The sequence below is a fragment of the Lactuca virosa genome, chromosome 6, assembly GCF_052849685.1.
Source record: "Lactuca virosa cultivar CGN04683 chromosome 6, Lactuca_virosa_CGN04683_v6, whole genome shotgun sequence".
Lineage (NCBI taxonomy): Eukaryota > Viridiplantae > Streptophyta > Magnoliopsida > Asterales > Asteraceae > Lactuca > Lactuca virosa.
In genome coordinates, this window is record NC_136431.1 from 268585701 (window position 1) to 268601448 (window position 15748).

General features: G+C 35.5%; 1 protein-coding gene across 1 annotated transcript; it reads right to left on the minus strand.

Moving 5' to 3' along the window:
* Positions 1-14558: 14558 nt before the first annotated feature.
* LOC145120370 (root allergen protein-like) lies at positions 14559-15407 on the minus strand. The gene is made up of 2 exons (XM_079056197.1): positions 15179-15407; positions 14559-15063 (listed from the first exon to the last, which is right to left on the minus strand). The coding sequence occupies exons 1-2, from the start codon at positions 15357-15359 to the stop codon at positions 14768-14770; spliced, it is 477 nt and encodes a 158-aa protein (XP_078912323.1). The 5' UTR covers positions 15360-15407; the 3' UTR covers positions 14559-14767.
* Between the last annotated feature and the right edge of the window lie 341 nt (positions 15408-15748).

The following is a 15748-nucleotide window of genomic DNA, read 5'->3' on the forward strand; positions in this document are numbered from 1 at the left end:
GCTTTGTGATTTGCCCACAAATACCACATACCACACATATCATACAAATAATGGGCCCCACCTGATGAGTGTAACGGGCCCTGCCCACTGAGTATAAGTGGCCTCATCCTAACTCGCATAATGTGGCGCGCCCACTTAGTATAAGGTGCCACAGCCAAACTAGCACAACGAGCCCCGCCCAGCATGCAAACATACAAGTATAACAAATAATAGCATACATAATACTATTGGGCCCCGCCCATTTAGCATGGACACACATACACATGCAAGAGTCACGTAGACATCTAGCACCCTAACATAATAAACCATGGGTCGACATTGGTACCAAAACCCTTTATGGGCCTTCATCCAAAAGAGGCCAAACTTGGCCCAAGGACAAATCCCAATAGTCCAAACTAGGGTAAAAGATCATTTTACCCTTTACCTAACTTGGCCCAAGACCAAAACCCAAACTAATTACTCAAAAGGCCCAATTCCAAAAATAGTCGCCCACAGCCCAATTATGGCCCAATCTTCCAAATTGGGCCCAAACCCCTTCGTGGGCCTTCATCCAAAAGAGTCCAATCTAAAAATATGATGGCCCAAAAAACCCCTAAACTCCTAAGGTCCACACATGGCCCAAAACCGAGAATCCCAAAACCGAAGCCCACCTCCTGAGTACGTTAGGCATACTCAGCTCATACGCTTAACGTACACACTATGGGGCTAGTACGCGTCGTGTACCAGCTTGTACACCGAGCGTTCTCCGCAGTTGGGCACCTTACATCAATAATCACTTAATTCATTCAACCCCTACTACATACTCTCAGATCTTGTCTCAAAAGATGATTTATCACGTAAAGCTGGCAACTCTACGTGCATGCATGGCTTAATGGGGCTCTAGAGCTCAAAAGAGCTTAAAAAGTGGTCTTAACACATGCATGAGTCAATATACATCATAAAGTTTGCATTTTTATGCTTAAGGTACCACTAAAATGTCCAGATCTAAGAGGTTAAGCTGCTGAAACGACCTTAGCTCACAAAGACCAATCAAAAGGGACCAGAATAGCCATAAACTAGCCCAAAAGAAGATCTATACAAGGAGTTGACAAGTTATGGACTTTTTAACTCAAAAGTCACAAAATGATGAAGCTAAATATGGATCTCTAAGCCCTTCTCCAAAGAATGAGTCTTCAATCTTCTTCAACCACTTCAAGATGCACAAAACACACCCAAAGTTCTTTACAAGTGCTCAAAAGCATCACACAAAGGCTAAGGGATGAAATTCGGGTTTTCAAGATATGGAGGCCAGTCTAAAATTGTCAAGAGATGGGTTTAAAAAGCTTAAATAGGGCACAAACCCTAAAAATTAGGGTTTGTCGCAAGCCAGCGTACGCCCAGCGTACGTGGTCTGTTAGGAATAAAACCCTAATTGAGATTTGATGAACAAGATGCGGAAAATAAGAACAAACACAAATATGAAGATTATGTTGAATGATCACTCGATTTATTCAAAACATGAGGAATACATTACACTTTCAGCATAGACTAAAGAATCTAACACTACATAAGATACCTCACAATGTGGCGGCTACATTTTGCCTCACTCTTAACCCTAATAATGAATAATACATGACTATTTATAGGGAAAAGACAAGTCTTGGGCTTTTAACGTACACTTCATCAAAGGGGTCCATTTCCATCATCCATGGAGTGCTTTGAAACCCTATAATCTCCCCCTCAAAGTATGAAATGGATGACAATGCTTTAACTTCCAAAACAAGCATCTAGCAAATAAAAAGATCTGCAACGAGAAATATATGAAGCAATCCACGAATCTTGATTCTTCAATAGTCTTCAAACATGGGCTCTAGGATATATAAACCAAGCACTGAAGTAATGTCTTTAAACGTCATTTTCGAATGTAATCCCAAAAAAATCTTCATGAAAACCAAACCCGCCATGACAAACCCATTTCAGAACAAAAAACCAAATCACTTCTTGTCTTTGAAGAGCTCCCCCTCCAAGTCACAATGATCTTCAAATAAGTTAATGATATAATCCATCAAAAAATATCATGTAACAACCCAAACTTTAAGATTCATAACGCCACTTGATCGATAAAATACAAGAAGTCGGAGATATAACAAGTCCTTAGATGAGCTCGATGAAGAACTTCTACTGTAAAGGATACTTCTCTGTAAAAGCTTTAGCAGAGCTCGATGAAGAACTTCTACTGTAAAAGCTACCTTCATAATTCTACCACAAGCTTTATCAAAAATCTTAAACTTTGAAAAGTCACAAATCCAATTTCGAATGGCCATACCAAATTCTCCCCCGTTTTATAATCAAAAACATGATTATAAAGCCTTCAAATGGTCATGAGAATGATCTTGAATGGATAAAAATTTACTAAGCTCCCCCACGACAAAATGATATACACAATGAAGTATAAAATCCGAAAAAGTCGTGAAAATTTTGACGTTATCACGAAAAACGACTTTCCGAACCGCCAAGACTTGATGGAATCTTTATTTTTCTGTTCACGGAAAAAATATGTGCGTTAAAAAAAAACAAAACTATTCACCGGCCCTCAAATTTGCAAACATTTCTGAATATTGGACAGAAACTGTCACTTGCTGAAAGACAGGGGCTGGAATGGTAATTCTTCATCAACATACCCCTTTATTTGTAACAAAATCTGGAAATGGTCCAAAACTGTCAAGGCATGAAAAGTATAGCGACCAGATCGTCAAATTCTTGAAGTTGCAGGGACCAAGTGGGAAACTTTGAGTAATCTTCTTCCCCACAGCGACTGATAAAAGAAGGAACGATACCACCACGATTTGTTCATTCGGTCCCAGCACAAGCAACCGAAACCAAGTTCGGTCCAAGATTGGTGATACAAAAACCATGTTCGGTCCGAAATCTAACTTCATGACAAGCGAAACCTTAAAATTGGCACATTTTACCAAAAAAACGTCGACTGCAATAGGTTCGCTCCGAGTCCAATGTTAGCCACCGTTCGTTCCAAATACACCCAAAGCAAATCTCCCTCCTTTCGTTCCAAGTGCTTTCCTTCCAAGTTCATTGATACAAAAGCAAAACCGAGCATCACGATGAGAATAAGGAGCGAAACCTTAGCCAAGCCAAACCATAGGTTCGCTTTCCCCTCTTTCGTTCCAAGGCAACAGACGAACCCAATCATAGATTCGCTTCAATTTCGTCGATTATACCCCAAAGAGAAGCACAGTAAACGAACGTTCACAGGTAAGGCTTTCATAGCGATTTTGACTTTTTCGGTTGACCAATGTTCATCCAGATTCGTTCTTCAAAGCAATTGCAAGTGATTCACAACTAGTCAACAGATCATGAGAGGCATTTCTTTCTTTCGTTCAGGAGAGGCATTCGTTCCAAAGTTCACAGTCAATTTTGAATTTTTGTTCTCGTTTTGTGTTCAGTGAGACCATCAATTCGGAATGAAATAGATAATCGATAAACAACAAATCCTCAAAACACAAAATAATTTTTATATCAAATCTCTAAAATCAACAACAATCGTCACGCCCTTCATCAGTTCATCAAAGAGCAATTATGAGCTCCAGACCAAGAATCATCAACCCAAATCATCATCCTCATTCGTCAATCCAGTAACAACATCGAAATAATCATTGATTTCTAACACTTATTGATCGATTAAATGAAGAATGGATCCGAGGGCTCGATTAAAAAAAAACGATGTGAGAAACAAATGAATCTCAACAAATAATCGAATATCACACACAAATCAATTGATTGAAACAAGAATAAGAATCTCTTGTTTGAAGATGGCATTATTGATGAAGAGACGAGAATAATGAAGACCTGGAACGAACTAGAAGCAAGAGTTCAAACTGAAAGAAGTCTGGGCTAAAACATATGGATCAATGAACAATGAACATAACATGATTTGGGCTAAATCAAATGAAAGGCAATATCAATGAATATGGGCTCAAAACTGATCAATCCAACAGAAAATAATGAATTGAAAGAGAATTGGATCAAATTACCACAACGAACAGTAGAAAACTTCGTAAATCTTCATGAACAGAACATTGAACAAGAGCCTTGATTCCAATCCGCCAAAACACGAATAATCTTCAATATATATGCAGAAAATCACCAAATCAAGAACCGATGCTTCAAAAATCAATAGATCTTCAAAGACCCGCTCTGATACCACTTGTTAGGAATAAAACCCTAATTGAGATTTGATGAACAAGATGCGGAAAATAAGAACAAACACAAATATGAAGATTATGTCGAATGATCACTCGATTTATTCAAAACATGAGGAATAAATTACACTTTCAGCATAGACTAAAGAATCTAACACTACATAAGAAACCTCACAATGTGGCGGCTACATTTTGCCTCACTCTTAACCCTAATAATGAATAATACATGACTATTTATAGGGAAAAGACAAGTCTTGGGCTTTTAACCTACACTTCATCAAAGGGGCCCATTGCCATCATCCATGGAGTGCTTTGAAACCCTACATGGTCAATGCCCACGATCAAGATCTACCTAGTACGCTAAGCGTACTCATAGAGTACGCCCCGCATACTAGCCAGAGGACCAAAAATGCAATTATTCTATTAATCAAGGGTTAAAAGGAAACTTACAAGGTCCGAATGTTACAAGCATCAACCGAAGACTTTGGAGGAAGGCGAGAAAGCGAAACCAAGTTGATGAGGCAAAAAATTTAGTGGAGGAACTCAATGCGATACTTGAATGTGAAACCATGCAGTTACCCAAGAAGAGGGTGAAGCCCATGAAATTTTTGTAGGAGAAAAAAGCATGGGCGTGACATGATGTGGGAGCATGAGGATGATATGGGGGCTCATTATCCTCACCTGTTCATTCCATTTCCTGATTTCGGGACGGAATCCTCTTAATGAGGGGAGGCTTGTAACGAACAAAATTTTCCATTCCGTGATCAAGGTTAGTGTTCTGTTAAGTTTCATTCTTAAACTAACATTTTCCTTAGTTTAAGGTTAAGTTATGAGGGAAAAGTGTAATAAAATGATTCTTGATCATGCACAAATATGAACTTTATGGTATATTTAAAGAGGGCTAACTCTAAAAAACGTGTTTGTAACCTTATTTGCAGCGAACAAATCAAGTTAGAGAGGGTTTCTTCTTTTGGAGTTTTAAGTTGATTGAAGTGAATAAGAAGTATATTTTTTGAAGATTTTTTGGTGAAATTGGTCTTGGATCCACCTCATTCAATTTCTCTTAGGATTCCTCAAGATTTCCACAGGTTAGTAATCTATTTTCAACCTAATTTCTATATTGAAGTCATGGAGTTGGTATGATGTATGTATTTGTTGAGTTTAGGCACAAATATGGTGATTTTGGAAAAATTTAGAAAACTGGACAACTTTGTCTGTTTTGCAAGGGTTGTATTGCCCAATCTGATCCGAATTACACAATGAACCAGAGGGACGGAATTGTATGAAATAGAGTCTAGTTTCTAGAAAGTCCTAAAACATCCTGTTTGGAGTTGTAGATTATGTTTTATGATCATGGGTCAATCTGGGAATTCTAAAACTATATTAAAAATAAGCATTCACCTAATTGTAAACCTAATTGTAAACCTAATTGTAATCCTAACAGTATATTTGTGTAAGTAAACTTGAAAACATATAGTAACATGATTGTTTGTGTTGTATTCGGGTGCTTGGGATAATCTCAAGTGCTCACGAGTTTTGAAGGGGAAAAGAGCATCTACATGGCAACGGTGAGTCAATCCTTGTGGAGATCTAAGTACTTTGATAGACAATTCCATATCTTAAAGGGATTGGAATGAACCTAAGATGTTATAGGATGCAGGTGCCATGTTTGAAGCTGATTTATTTGCTTTGAATGTTGGTAGTTGTGTGTGATTTGAAGTTTTGAATGTATATATTGCTTGCTACACTTCATTATATGGTATTTGGAAGTGAAGGGTGTAATAGGTTCATGCTAGAAAGGGTGTTTGTGTTTATTAAGATTGATGAGGGCATGCTGTGATTTCTGAAATTATTTGTCTATGATGATTAGGAAAAGGCATGCTAGTGAGATGATATGCTACAATGATGATGTGGTGATATGTGCATGATATTTTGTATTGATGTAAAATGGTTAAATTCTAATAAATAATTTGCATGTCTACATAATGAGTATCTTGAGAAGTAATATGCTCTTAAAAGATGATAATAATTATGCACAATTACTTAGGGAGGTTTAATGTGTAATTTCCTTGTATGATGAATTAACAACATATTAATTAAAAAGGGGAATACACTTAGTGGGGCTAAGGGTATCAACCTAGACTTAGGTGTGTATCTTATCCGGATTGTATCATTCCCTGGTAGATTGAAAATAGTGTCGTAATTACCTGCAGTATCCATAGTACCATCAATGATTAAAGAATTAAAACATGCATATCCATTGTTGTTTTTCAATAACTGCATCAACTGCTTGTATTGTTTAGGGGGATATAGATCGACTGCTATAATTAATAATGTGAAATGTGGACTAAAACTTCTTTGGCTTGGTGAACTTGAAATCTGCAGGGAATCCATTCAATCTGTAACATTGAGATTTAACATTCCAAGATTTCTTCTAGAGAGAACAATAGATGTTTTTCTTGGATGTGTTATTAAAATTCATAGCCATTGGTTCAACAAAAACTTAGGATTAGTTGAGATTCCATGTTTCCTTTCTTCATGGATAAGAATAGAATAAACTGTGGCAATGCTAAAAAGTGAAGTAATCATCAATATTTGTCCCCTTATTGCTTTATACAAGTTATCAAGTCCCATAAGCGATTGAATCAATCTTTGTTCTTCTTGGAATTTCTTAATTTTTAATGCAGATCCACATGAACAATTTGGAATTTCATGTATCATCTTAAGTTCGTATGAGATTCTTTTGATTTTTATGAAATACGAAGAGAAATCATCTAATTCAGTTCCGACTAGACTCCCTTTTTTGTTTGTAAGAAAAGAACACTCTCAACCATGTCTTTGGATAGCGAATTCAGCAACCAACTAATCACCACCGAATTCAATCTGTTCCAATTCTAAAACATTTCATATTTGCTATCTGGTTTCTCCACCGACCCGTCAACGAATCCAAACTTGTTTTTAGTTGGAAGTGCGAGAATCATTGATCTTTTCCATATAGAGAAGCCAGTTCCATCAAATTAAAAAACATTTGATACAAGAACTGTGATAAGATTATCAGAAGGTCCTAAGAAAGAGTTAGGATTAGAAATTTTGATAACATTATCAGAAGGTCCTAAGAACAGAGTTAGGATTAGAAATTTTGATAGATCTGGTGTCAGTGTTAGATGAAGCAGGTAGAGTAGCCATTTTTGATTGAATAAATTGAAGAACAAGAATCAATATATGAATAGAAAAGAAAAAAATAAATTGAAGAACAAGAATCAAACAATGAATGAGAAAGAAATGAAAAATGATCGAATCAGTCGTTGCACGGATACCATGTAGAAGATTATGAATTTGGTAGAGATTTTCTCATTATTACTTAGAATGAAGAGCTGTACATAATATATTCAAAAGATATTAACCCAACATCCAACTAACCTAACTAACTATGATTAAGCTAACACTAAACAAACTAACTCTAGTTAATTAACAAACTAATCGAGAGTGACCACCAAAGTCAACAGGAAGCGTTGACTATTACAAGATACACCAATAAACAAGCGGTCACCAATTACTACTTTGATTCTTTTTATATGTTTATTGCTACGACATATCGACGCAAAATGATAAATGAGGTCTCTAAGCCCAGTTATATTTTTAAAATTATTATTTAATATTATTATGAATTTTTCTTTAAAAGAAATTAATTATTTGTTGTCGCAAGCAGTCGTCACAATTGATTTAGCGACAGCAATAATACTTTTACACACAACTTTTGTCAACTCTAAAAGTACTTTTCATTTGTTGTGCTCACATTTTAATCAAAATGTTAGATCCTTTTATGCACTACTACAAAAAACTTAGACAAAACTGCTAAAATGGTTCCTGTGCTATGTATTTTTTTGGGGTTTTAGTCCAAACTACGATTCTTTTGGATTGATGGTCCTTTTGAGCTAGTTTGTATGTGGAAAAGGTCCCTCCCCAAAATGAAAAGACTATATTTATTTTTCATTTTTCATTTTTTTAACTGTTTTATAATTAATAAATAAATACAAAAAATGACTCTCTCTCTCTCTCTCTCTCTCTCTCTCTCTCTCTCTCTCTCTCTCTCTCTCTCTCTCTCTCTCTCTCTCTCTCTCTCTCTCTCTCTCTCTCTCTCTCTCTCTCTCTCTCTCTCTCTCTCATTGTTCCAATTTGTCTCTCATTTGGAACGACCACCATCAACTGGAATCATCTCTCGTTCTTTATCCTAATTTAACAAAAATAGACACTATAGACTTGAACTTGTCCCTCATTCTTTCTGATAGATATTATGATGATTTAGAGGCTTGATGTTTGAAGGGTACACATCTCAGTTCATCCTTCTACCAGATCGGAATCACCATCTCCGTCGAGACCAAGCATCCATCTTTGACGGAGCCTCCACCGGTAACAGCTAAGTTTCGCTCCTCTCCACCATTTCTTCTTCTTCTGCCTAATCCGACACTTTGATCTCCACCATTTGACCAGGGGCATCGGGGACCAGATAACGATGATGAAGAATTAGATGCAAATTGGTGGTGGGTATGGCGGTGCATAGATTCGGAGATGTAACCATGTGGAACAAATGAATTATCTATCAGTTAGATGCGATTCCATCAAGGATTAATCTGTTAATGGCGCTAGGAAGAAGAATCAATCAAAACATGTTGCAAATTCTTGATTGTTGTGTGCTCATAGATGGAGGCTTGGGTCATTGCTTCTTATTCCCTGGTGAAGGAAGAATACCATATCGGAATCCACAAAACTCAAACACAATGCATCAAATTTCAAACCCAAACTCACCTCTGTTCCTATTCTCCGGTTACAAATCCAGACCTACGTCAGGGCTTCTATCCATGTTGTTCATCGTCAGTAATACACACGATTAGGGCTCCATCTTCACTCAAGAACATATTAGAGTTTTTATTACCACCAAGTTGTCACAACTCTAAACCTATTTTCTCAACACCACCCGACCACCACCATCAAAGAGTTAGGGTTCTTAAGAAAAAAGGGGCGAGGAACAACATAAATCGAAGTAGAACTCCATACACAATCGAAGTTTTGAGATCTAAGTTAAATACACACACGAAACAGAAAAAACACACACTCGAATGGGTCGAAAATGTTGTAAACCCAGTTGAAGAAATATGAACTTGTGTGAGTTTTATCTCTAATTTGCAGGTCTAGTTTAAGAGTGTGGTGGTAAACGATGGGAATGATTATGTGAAGGGGGTGTTGGGTGTCGATGAACTGTAACAAATATGAGGTTGCAGGTGGTGTGTCGATGGTGAAAAGAAGACGGGGTCGTGGGAAGAAAATGATACTCAGGTGGGTTTTTTTGGTGAGAGAGAGAGGGAGATAGAGAGATAGATAGATAGAGAGAGAGAAAGAAAGAGAGAGAGAGAGAGAGAGAGCTCCCATATTTTTTATTAATAAAACTTTAAATTAAATAGAAAAAAACATAAAAAATATATCAGAAGGGTATTTTAGTCTTTTCAGTTTACCGAAGGACCAAAATCACAAGCAAACTACCTCAAATGGACCACCAATCCAAAAACGTCGTGATTTGGACTAAAACCCCAAAAAAATGCATACCACAGGGACCATTTTTGCAATTTTGTCAAAAACTTATACGACCAGGTTAAATTAGTTAAATAACCCGGTTTTGAACCAGGTCTTATAGCCAGCGAGTCCTATGCGAAAAAAGAAATAAAACCCGGTTTTAAAACCGGGTCCTATCAGCCTAAAAAAATACGGTTTTTTATAGAAACCGGGACATGTAATTATATTAGAGACCACAAACCACACTACATAAGGAGATTAGGTCACGGTTCTACCAAACTAAACCGGGTCATATAATGAGATAAGAGCCCGGTTCCAATCCCAAAAACATCGACTAAAATGGCACCAGGTCCTATAAGAAACCTGGTTTTTTTTATCATACTTTCTTTTATGAAAATAACTATTGGGACTTGCATCAAAAAATTATACTATATTCCACTTATCCACCGACAAATTTATTGAGACTTACATCCAAAACACATATTTAATACAAAGAGTATGTTTTGATGAACATGTTATGTTAATGTAGACATTCTAAATAACCAACCATTATAACCATTGATATAAACATGTTTGAGTGTTACAAAAAACTCATTGATTTGGTTATATCTTACTACATAAAAACTTTCAAAAAAGAAATTGTTATCCCATCGAAGTGGGATTGTTCCGTAATCAAGTGTGGCAGCTATCCTTTCATCTTCACTGAAAAACAAACACAACAAATAATCAGTGTTTTGTCTAACATTCAAAACAGTTGAATTTAACAAACAATATTTAAACTAAAAGAATGATGTTATAAAGATTAACAACTAACCTTATATACATTTTAGACAACATAATTCATATAATTATTGAGAAATTCTCTAGCGCCACATCCACCACCACTGTTAGCACAAACACCAACACCACCACCACCATCGACATCTACCACCACCGCAACCACCACGACCAACCACCACCACCTTCTCCCCTTATTCCCTTCTTCCAATCATCTCATTCCCTTATTTCCACCCTAACTGGTTTTCTTTCTTTGGATGTGAACTCCATTTTTTGCGGATGTGAAGAGAACCTTAGAGAATAAGTAGGAGATGCATAGGTTCAAAAAAGAGATGGGACATGACTTCATCATTTCTAGGGTCGAATACATTAATCTCCGACACCAATTTGAAGCTAACGATGACGTTTGTAAAGAGGATAGTGGATTCAAGGCGAAAATGGAAATAATCAGGAAAATCAAACATCGCAATCTTGTCCCAATATTAGGTCACTCTAAAATCGGAGAAGAATGACTTTGGTGGTATACGAGTACATGAAACATGGAAGTTTAGAAGTTGTTCTTCACGATTGAGTCGCCTGCGGTGGCTGTGTTCAAATTCAAAATTGAGGATCAAGAAAGAAGATGACGATTGGGTCAGGGAGGAGGTTAACATCTCTTCACCATAGGTGTATACCTCATATAATCCTCCATTATTTGAAACCCTATGATGTTCTTCTCGATGCAGATTTTGAAGTTATGATTTCAGATTTTGGAATGGCGAGACTTGTGAATACCTTGGGCACGCACTTAAGTGTGAGTACACTCATTGGAACTCCATGATATGTTCACCGGACGACCCCTTCATATTTTTCATAATGACATTTTAAAACCTTAAAACATGAATTCATTCCTTTATAATGCAAAAAAATATCACGAATGATCATTTAAACCAAAACCGGTAAGTTCGTTGGGCTCTAGTGATAATAATCCTTAATAATAAAACAAACTATTTACTCGTATTGTTTGTTATGTGAGAAACTATGCATCGTTAATAAAATTGATAGACATTAACAAACATACCCTCACAATATAGAAATGCATATAAATAAATGTTTTACAAGATCAATATGAATATTCATTCATCATTTTTTTTCCTATGTTGGACCTGGACAAAAATAATTTAGTAGAAAGGGGATTCTTTTTCTTTTCCCGCCAAAAGGCTCCCTATCAATGACTTGGATATGTATTTTATACTCTATCATCTCCACATATCAAAACCTCCCAAACCAATATCCCATATGGGGATCTTTTACAAACAAGTCGCTTCCCTCTTTCAATCTGTTATATTTTGCATGTTTTGTCCCCACAAGCCCAAGATATCAACGGTTCATAACCTTTACTATCTCAAAATATGACGCCCCTGTTCTGCATCCATCCACCCTATGACTCCAAAAGGCTCTAGAAATCTCCCCCATGGATGAATCTTAGATAAAGGGAAAGAGAACAGAATTGGAGAGATGAGCGACCGATAGAGAGGAAGAAATCAAGAGGGGTAGGGAGAAATAAACGCAAAGGGATTAAAGTACAACCATCTGGGTGAGTAATTTGGGGGCGTTTTCATTACAGACCCCAAACTCTTAAGGTCGGCTCTAGTGATGGGTTTGCTAGCTTGCCACTCTCTTGTTATTTTATAGGATTATCATTTGAATACAATTATTAAATTTTAGTTTTATTTGTTATTTGTTTCTTATTTGTTGTTGCAGGGTTATTCCAAGGTTTGGAGAGAAACAAGAAAAAGAAGAAAATGATGTCACCGGTTAACGATTAAGGTGTTTCCATTGTCTTTACTAGTTATTTTTATTATGTAATTATTATAGAACTATTCAGAATCTGAATGAGCATGAAACTAAATTTGTTAAAAGATTGAGTTCTTGATAATATTATCAATGATTTTGATTCTAAAAAAGCTAGAGTATCCATCCATCTCAATCTTGTTGTTACATGCAACAGTTAAATATCATATTGACAAATTTTAATGTGCTTTTCAGGAAAAAATTTGGCCTTAAAAATGTATCGAACAAATTTGCCTTTGTAACCTCTTATGTGTTTTTGCCACATACAGGGCGTATATAACCACAAGTTTCCCTTGAGAAAATGGAAACAAAACTGGACTGAAATACATTGCTATTCTGGAGTGTGTACTGAAAGTTTGTTGCTATTCTGGAGTGGATATTGAAAGTTTGTTGCTATTATGTACTGTGGTTATCATTACAGTATAAGAAACTGGACAGATTTCACACCTATTGGACATATTTTCCCATGCATAGTCAAGTTGACCTATTTTCCCCAACGATTTTGTTCGAGTACTGAAACCGATTTCCGTCCCATTCTCATCCGTACAATACAATATGGGAAATGCTATGCTGCTGTTTTTTTGGATCTACGGAGTTTGTTACTATTGTCAATCTTTGCCACTAAAGCATTTCTACTTTGTTTATTTTTGAAGCTTTGGTGTCAATTGACATCTCATCTAGTCCCACCTTTTGCCTTGTATTTAAATATTAATGGGCTCTGCTGCTGCTGCTGCTGCTGCTGATTCCATGTGCAAATGATTAAAAGTTTGTATTTATGTTTTTGGTGACCACTTGAGTATCCTATATTTGAGTTTTTTACTTGCTTCTACTGCATCATTTAATATCAAATTTGTATTTTCCATTTACATCTTGAAGTTGTATACAAGTTGGTGCTTTGGCCTACTTACACGATTCAAAATTCATTGCTTATTTTGGGAAAATGTAGTTCTTGGAGTCCTTACTCTGACAACATTGTATAGTTTATGCTTTATGTTTTGGTGATGTAACTTCTTTACTCTTTGTACTTATACCACTTCTTCTTGAGTTCCCTGCTAGTTATTATTATAGTATTATTTATAAAAATTTGTTATTATAAAAAAGCTTAGCAACTCCATAACATGATCTTGATGTTGTCATAGCACCCCAAAAGACACCTTATAATTGCTGATAAATGTGTCATATAACCTTATAATTTGTGTGTCACAGACATAAAACGCGGTTGTATTCTAAAAACTGAGACATATAATTGTACGGCTATAAGACACGGTTGTTACATTAGAAACCGATTTATTTTAGTATTAAATATACCCTGGTTGTATGTTGAAAGCCGGGTCATATGAGACTCCCCCTTATAAAACCCGGTTTTTATATAATTCAGCCCGTTTTTTTCCAGAAATGGGTCTTATATACCGTGTCCTATGTGCCCTTTTGTAGTAGTGATGGAATCGTAAATAACCGTTGGCATTTATCATTATACTTCTAATCAATCAGCATTTTTTTTAAATCACTATTTAAGGATCACGCTTGAACAGAGTGTCGTTTTCACTCTATACAGTTCATTAAAAATAAAAGTTTAATACAAAGTTGTAATCATTACGTATTTTTTAAAGTAAAAGTTTACACAAATACAAAGGAAATAAATAATAAAATAAATAATTTAATATATTTTAGGAGATTTGAAACAGGTAGGAAAAAAAACGTTTGTAGAACATTTATTCTGAAATTTAAAAAATAAACTATCATACATATATATACACTCTGACTAAATGTGGATTTTAATTTTAAAAAAATGAAAAATACAAGAAAATGACAACCCGAGAAAAAATAATTCAAAACATCCTAGAAAATGGAATGTATCAAATTAAATGACAACATGATATTTGATAAAAATGATTTTATTTATTAAGTTATATGCACCGTATATGTTAAAGACATCATTCTAAAGGACATCGCTGGCTATTCAAGGTTCTTTGGTTTGTGAACTTTCTCATCAAATTCACAAGACCAACATATGAGAACATGACATTTGGTAAAAATGCTTTTATTTATTAAATTCGATGCACCGCATATGTTAAAGATATAAAACGATGATTATGAACATTCTAAAGGACATATGTATCATCTCAAAAGCTGTGGTGATACACTTTAGTGTAAGGATTAGAATAATTATTCGAGAATCAAACATAATAAACTAACTTGTGGTATTTGCTCATTTATTGTTATCTCAAAGGGAAACCTAGTACAACAACCACACAAACAGACCAGACGTCAAATTATTTAGGTGAAGGCAAGCAATAAAATAAAACTCTATGAAAACAATTTCTTCTTTTATCATGAGCACACACTAACCACAGTATGACTTATTGAAGCAAAACATGTTGATCCCATATCAATTAGTAAGCTTCAGGATGAGCAATGGCATAGGCTTCAAATCCCTTAAAGCTCTTTTTCAATCCTTCTTTCATAAGGTTAATATTATCTTCGGATACTTTATTGTCCCCTTTGCAGTTAAACACCACTGTGTGCTTGTATACGGATCCACCATCACTAGAAGGTAAAAACTTTATATGATGATGCGCAGAATCTACTATGCCCATTAAGACATCACCTTCAAAGATGGTGTAGCTGTAGCTAAAGTTTTTTGTGTCAACGGCATCAACCTTGTGCTTTGAGCTTGTGAATGGAATACCTATGATAAGTTTCAAGTTGAAATCATTTGGTAGAAAATTATTGACATGAAGTTATAAAAATCTAAGCAAAAATATCTAAAAGTTATCTATTAATTTGATGGTGCAATTACTTACCATCACCGTATGTAATGCTCTTGATGGTTCCAGCACCCCCATCACCTTGGATGGTGCTGACGGATTTGTAAGTCTCTGGTTCAACCTTAGGTGCAATTGTGTCGAAGTCATTAAAGACTTTGAAAAGCTTCGGAGCAGGAAGTGAAGAAGTGACCTCGAGGTCTACAGTTACAACGGCCATTATCAAATTATATTTGGAAAAATGAATATGTAAGAAGATGAATGATAGATTAGTTGTAATGAAATATGAGTGAAGATGGTGGTATTTATAGTGTTGTAGGGTTGGAAAAAGAACAGTTAAAGTGATTGATAAGGTGAATAGTCAACAAAATACAAAGATATTTCCGCATTTCATTGTTGACTCATTGCACATGAACGAATTTCTGTTGCAGACAACTACAAAATATAATAACAATAATAATAATAATAATAATAATAATAATAATAATATTATTATTATTATTATTATTATTATGTATGTATGTATGTATGTATGTATTATTCAAGATATATCTGAAAACATATTTACTATCTTATTGGGCCTAATTTAGATATTATTCATTTTTATTG

What these genes read in the sequence shown, in the direction of transcription:
- LOC145120370 (XM_079056197.1), bottom strand. Translation starts at nt 15,359, where the DNA reads ATGGCCGTTGTAACTGTAGACCTCGAGGTCACTTCTTCACTTCCTGCT. An exon ending in GAGCATTACATACGGTGATG is followed by an intron (nt 15,064 to 15,178) that starts GTAAGTAATTGC and finishes AACTTATCATAG; the next exon opens with GTATTCCATTCACAAGCTCA.